Here is a 5087-nt window from a genome sequence, read left to right as displayed (position 1 = left end):
CAAAGGAGACCTATAAATCTGTCTTAATGGAAATATGAAATAATTAATATTCTTTGAAAGCATGGAATTTTTTTTCTTGGGAATAGGATGAACTGTTGATTTGTTTATTCGATATAAATAATCGCCATGCCAATGGCAACCATTAGTTTCCATAACAACATAATCACCATGACACTTTATTTTGCTGTTACCAATAAATAAACAAATTTTATTATATTTTAGATTATGGAAGAGTACTTGCTCAAGATTCAACCGTTTGATCTCGACAATATTCCGTCGACAGAGTTACGACAAAGATGGCTCGAATATAAAAAACAATTCACCTATATCTCGAGTGCTATGAGCAAAAAGAAAAGGAAGAAGTTGAAGAATATCTTTTTGGTTGTAGCCGGTCGTCAACTCCAAAGAGTTTACGAAAATCTTCCTCCAAGGGATAATGTTGAGAATGATGAAGAAACAGATGAGTTCAAGATTCTCATCGATCAGCTGGACGGTTATTTCGCACCAAAGCAGCATGATATGCTCGAACGGTATACTTTTGGTTCCTTAGTTCCAGACGCTGGGGAAACGCTTGATAAGTTTTTATTGCGTGCCCAAGCCGAAGCGAACAAATGTCAATTCGGTTCGACCACCGCCGAGAGTAGGGAAATTGCGGTTATCGATAAGTTGGTGAGATTAGCTCCCCCCGACCTTCGACGGAAGATTTTAGAAAGGTCTACTATGAATATGGATGAGTTATCGAAAATTATCAATTCGCACTATCTTGTTCAACACCAGATTAAAGAGCTGAACAAAAATCCAAATCTCTTTTTGGATTCCCGTTCACAAAATGTACCATCATTAATCAATAAGATTGGCAACTATAGCGAAAATCGTGGTTATTCAAATAGGAACCAGTTCGGTTGGTCTGATGGTAGAAATGAATCTAGGGGCTGAAACAATTATGTCGAGTCATCAATCAATCAGAAGTGTACTAAATGCGGTGATAAGCAACATGATAACAGGAAGTTTTGTCCCGCGAACGGTTTCCGCTGTACTTGCTGTGGAAAGGCTGGACACTTTCCAAAACAATGTTGGTCAAATCTAAACGAGGATAGAAAGCGCCGTTATAATCAAGCTTTTCAACATAAAATAAATTCACCAAAAAAGTTTAAAATTAATTCTGTCGACGAATCTAACGTGGTTGCTCATCAAGTGCCCGAAGTCATGGCTGGAAGTGGATCAGTCGGAGGTGAAGGTGCCCCCTTTATATGTGCTATTGGAGAAAACCATGATGAGCTAATATGGTGTCGGATTGGTGGCATTACTGTTGAGATGATGATAGACTCTGGATCGAAATATAACATCATCGATGAGTTCACTTGGAAATTCCTTCGAAACCGTAATGCTGAGATCTGCGCATTGGAACCTTCGAGCAAATGTTTAACGGCGCATGCTCAAACAGTATGTTTAAATGTTGTTGGTTCTTTCGAAGCTAACATATCTGTTGTGAGTGACAAGAAAAAGACTTGTTTGAGAACTGCATTCTACGTGATCAAAGATGGGAAGCAAAATTTACTGGGACGTGATTCAGCCAAGCAGCTAGGAGTTTTACGAATTGGTTTGCCGAATACGTGGGAATCAAATTCCATTAATAATATTCCAGAAGATGTTCAACATTTTCCAGTCATTAAAGGTATATGACTTTTTGACATTTTTTTTTTTTGATTCACAAATAAAAGGTGATTAAAAATAATAGTGACTTAATCGTTTTTCTTCTAATTGCGTAGGGGTCAAATTACGGATTGAAATTGACATTAGTGTAACACCCGTCGCCCAGCATGTGCGACGAGTTCCCATAGCTCTTCGTCAGAAAGTTGAGGATCAAATTCAGAAATTATTGCATTCAGGGATAATCGAACGAGTAGAAGAACACAGTCCATGGGTTTCGCCAATGGTTGTAGTCATGAAGGATAATGGTGAGGTGCGTTTGTGCATCGACATGCGCAGAGCGAATACGGCCATTAAAAGGGAATACCATATGATTCCTACTCTTGACGACCTTTTATCCAGGTGGGTAAACTTTATCTTGTAGTACAATCTGAGTCTAATTGTATGTTAAAACTAGCTGACCCGGTAAACTTCGTTTTACCTTCTTATGTAATCGTAATAAAGGTTGGATTTCGATCGTGCTCGCGAATCGATTCTTATGGAAATCGTAACAAATAAAGTTGAATTTGTATTGGGACCACCTTCCATAAAAAGTGAGATTCTTGAAACTATTATACAAACAATCTCTGACCCAAAAAACCCTCTGATACCAAATTTCACTTTATTCCGACCGACCATTCATACGTGATGTTGTTACAAAGAAAACGCCTCCATTTTTATATATAAGATGGGAAGAAATAATTTTGTATGGGGTCCCCCCTTTCATAAAAAGTGAGATTCTTGAAACTATTATACAAACCATCTCTGACCCTAAAAACCCTCGGATACCAAATTTCACTTCATTCCGAGTGACCATTCATACGTGATGTTGTTACAAAGAAAACACCTCCATTTTTATATATAAGATGTCCAGGTTAAATGGTTGTTGCTGGTTCTCGCGTCTTGATGTTAAGGATGCATATCACCAAGTGGAACTTGATGAATCATGCCGTTATATTACCACTTTCATTACGCACCTAGGAATGTTCCGATACACGAGGCTAATGTTTGGGATCTGCAGTGCATCTGAGCATTTCCAGAAGATCATTGAGCAGATTTTAGCTAGTTGCCAGAACTCGTTCAATTATCAAGACGACATTTTTGTCTACGCAAAATCGTTGGCTGAACATGATGCTGCTCTGGATTCTGTTCTGAAAGCTTTGGAAGAGCGTAGGGTGGTTCTCAATATTAAAAAATGCAAATTCCGGGTCAATGAGACGGTTTTTCTTGGTCACCATATATCGGGCCAAGGAATAAGGCCATCCAGCGAGAAAGTCGTTGCCGTTGAGAACTTTAGAGCTCCTAGGACGGCGGAAGAAGTCAGAAGCTTTTTAGGGCTAGTTGGATATGTTGGTCGGTTTATCCCAGACTTAGCTACTAGAACATTTGATCTTCGACAGCTGTTGGTGATGGGACAAAAGTTTGAGTGGCTGGAGAAGCACGACACAGCTTTTAGGAATTTGAAAAATGCAGTTTGCAGAGCACCTATTTTAGGATATTTCGACAACGTTCGGAGGACCAGAATTGTGACCGATGCTTCTCCAGTGGGCTTGGGGGCTGTGTTGCTACAGTTTGAAGGGCAATCGGATACCGTTCCAATAGTCATCTCTTATGCTAGTAAGAGCTTATCGCAGACAGAACGTCGTTATTGCCAAACAGAGAAAGAGGCGCTAGCGATTGTTTGGGGAATTGAAAAGTTTCAATTGTTTTTACATGGAAGGGAATTTGAGCTGGAAACTGATCATAGACCGCTCACCGCAATTTTTAAGCCCACTTCACGTCCTCCTGGTCGAATAGAACGATGGGTACTTAGGCTGCAGTCGTTCAGATTTCGAGTATTATATAAGCCCGGGAAGCAGAATATTGCGGATGCTCTTTCGAGGTTGTCGGTTTCGGCTGACTCAGCTGATGTGGACGATTCGGACGAGGTTACTTACGTTAACTCTTTGATAGAGTCGGTAGCGGTTGACATCGCTGAAATAAGGGCTGCAATACTTTGTGATGAACAATCAGTATATCTTAAAGAAGCCATCGAGTCGGATAACTGGTCGGATGACAGCGTAAGTTCAAGGATTAAGGAGTTTGTTCCTTTCAAAGGCGAAATTTATGTCGTCGAAGGAGTAATAGTTCGCGGATCTCGATTAGTAATACCAAAATCTTTACAACCACGAATTCTACAACTGGCGCATGAGGGACATCCTGGCGAAACAGCAATGATACTGCGTCTAAGGGAGCGTGTGTGGTGGCCTGGGATTGACAAGGATGCCAGAGCGTTTGTGAAGAGTTGTGAGGGATGTAGATTAGTCGGTAGGCCTTCAGCTCCCGAACCGATGAGACGAAGAATCATGCCAGTCGAACCGTGGATTGATATCGCGATAGATTTTCTTGGCCCTCTTCCAACCGGAGAATACCTGTTGGTAGCCGTAGATTATTACAGCCGTTATAAAGAAGTTTGCGTTATGCGGAGAATTACTTCCGAAGAGACTATAAAGGAGTTAGAACCGATTTTTGTGCGTTTTGGTTACCCTAGAACAATCACCCTCGATAATGGGCGACAATTCATAAGCACTGAATTCGGGAATTATTGTAGGTCTAGGAAGATCGTGTTGAACCATACATCTCCATATTGGCCTCAAGCAAACGGAGAAGTAGAGAGACAGAATAGATCTCTCCTAAAACGTTTGAAAATTAGTCAGATTTTGAAACGAGGCTGGAAAAACGATCTGCTTGAATACCTTGTTATGTACAATTCAACCCCTCATTCGACTACTGGAAAACCTCCTTCCCAACTTCTACAAAACAGGTCGGTACATTACAAAATCCCGTCTCTAAGAGATATCGAAACAACCCCGCCGATTGATCCGGAAGCTTGCGATAGAGATCTGGTGAATAAATACCATGGGAAAGAACGTGAAGATAACCGACGTCACGCGAAACCTTGTGGGATAGTTGAGGGTGATCGCGTAATAGTTCAAAATTTAATATCGGGAAACAAACTACAGCCCACCTTTGCACCCACCCGCTACGAAGTCATAAGGAGAAAGGGGAACCAAGTTGAGATTAAAGACCAGAATGGGAACACGTTTGTACGGAACACTGCACATCTTAAAAAGGTGTCGGCAGGTGATGACGGTTCAGGTATCCAGGTTGAACCAGTGGTTTCGCAGGGTGACGGTTCAAGTATCCAAGTTGAACCAGTGGTTTTGCAGGATCAACAAATGCCATCGGATCAGCAAAGGCCATCAAGATCAGCTAATCCACCCTACTGGCACCAAGACTTCGTTTTTGACTAATAGTTTTAGTAATATGTTAATTGTTGTTAAAACAAAGGGAGATGTGGTAGTTTACAAATTTGAAGAATGATCGAAGCAATCGGGGAATCTCGAGAGCGGAGAGTT

General features: G+C 41.0%; 1 protein-coding gene across 1 annotated transcript in view; it reads left to right on the top strand.

The window, feature by feature from the left end:
- The window catches only part of LOC129753005 (uncharacterized protein K02A2.6-like), a 13571-nt gene extending 8484 nt beyond the window's left edge, over positions 1–5087 (top strand). Inside the window, exons 2-5 of the mRNA XM_055748796.1 lie at positions 223–669; positions 1150–1675; positions 1770–2052; positions 2564–5087. Of these exons, the coding sequence (XP_055604771.1) occupies positions 223–669; positions 1150–1675; positions 1770–2052; positions 2564–4982 (3675 nt within the window). The 3' untranslated portion in view covers positions 4983–5087. The remainder of the gene's footprint in view (positions 1–222; positions 670–1149; positions 1676–1769; positions 2053–2563) is intronic.

The sequence above is a fragment of the Uranotaenia lowii genome, chromosome 3 (genome assembly GCF_029784155.1).
Source record: "Uranotaenia lowii strain MFRU-FL chromosome 3, ASM2978415v1, whole genome shotgun sequence".
NCBI classification, from domain to species: Eukaryota; Metazoa; Arthropoda; class Insecta; order Diptera; family Culicidae; genus Uranotaenia; species Uranotaenia lowii.
Note: the sequence above shows the minus strand (reverse complement) of the source record. Positions and strands in the feature narration are given on the sequence as shown.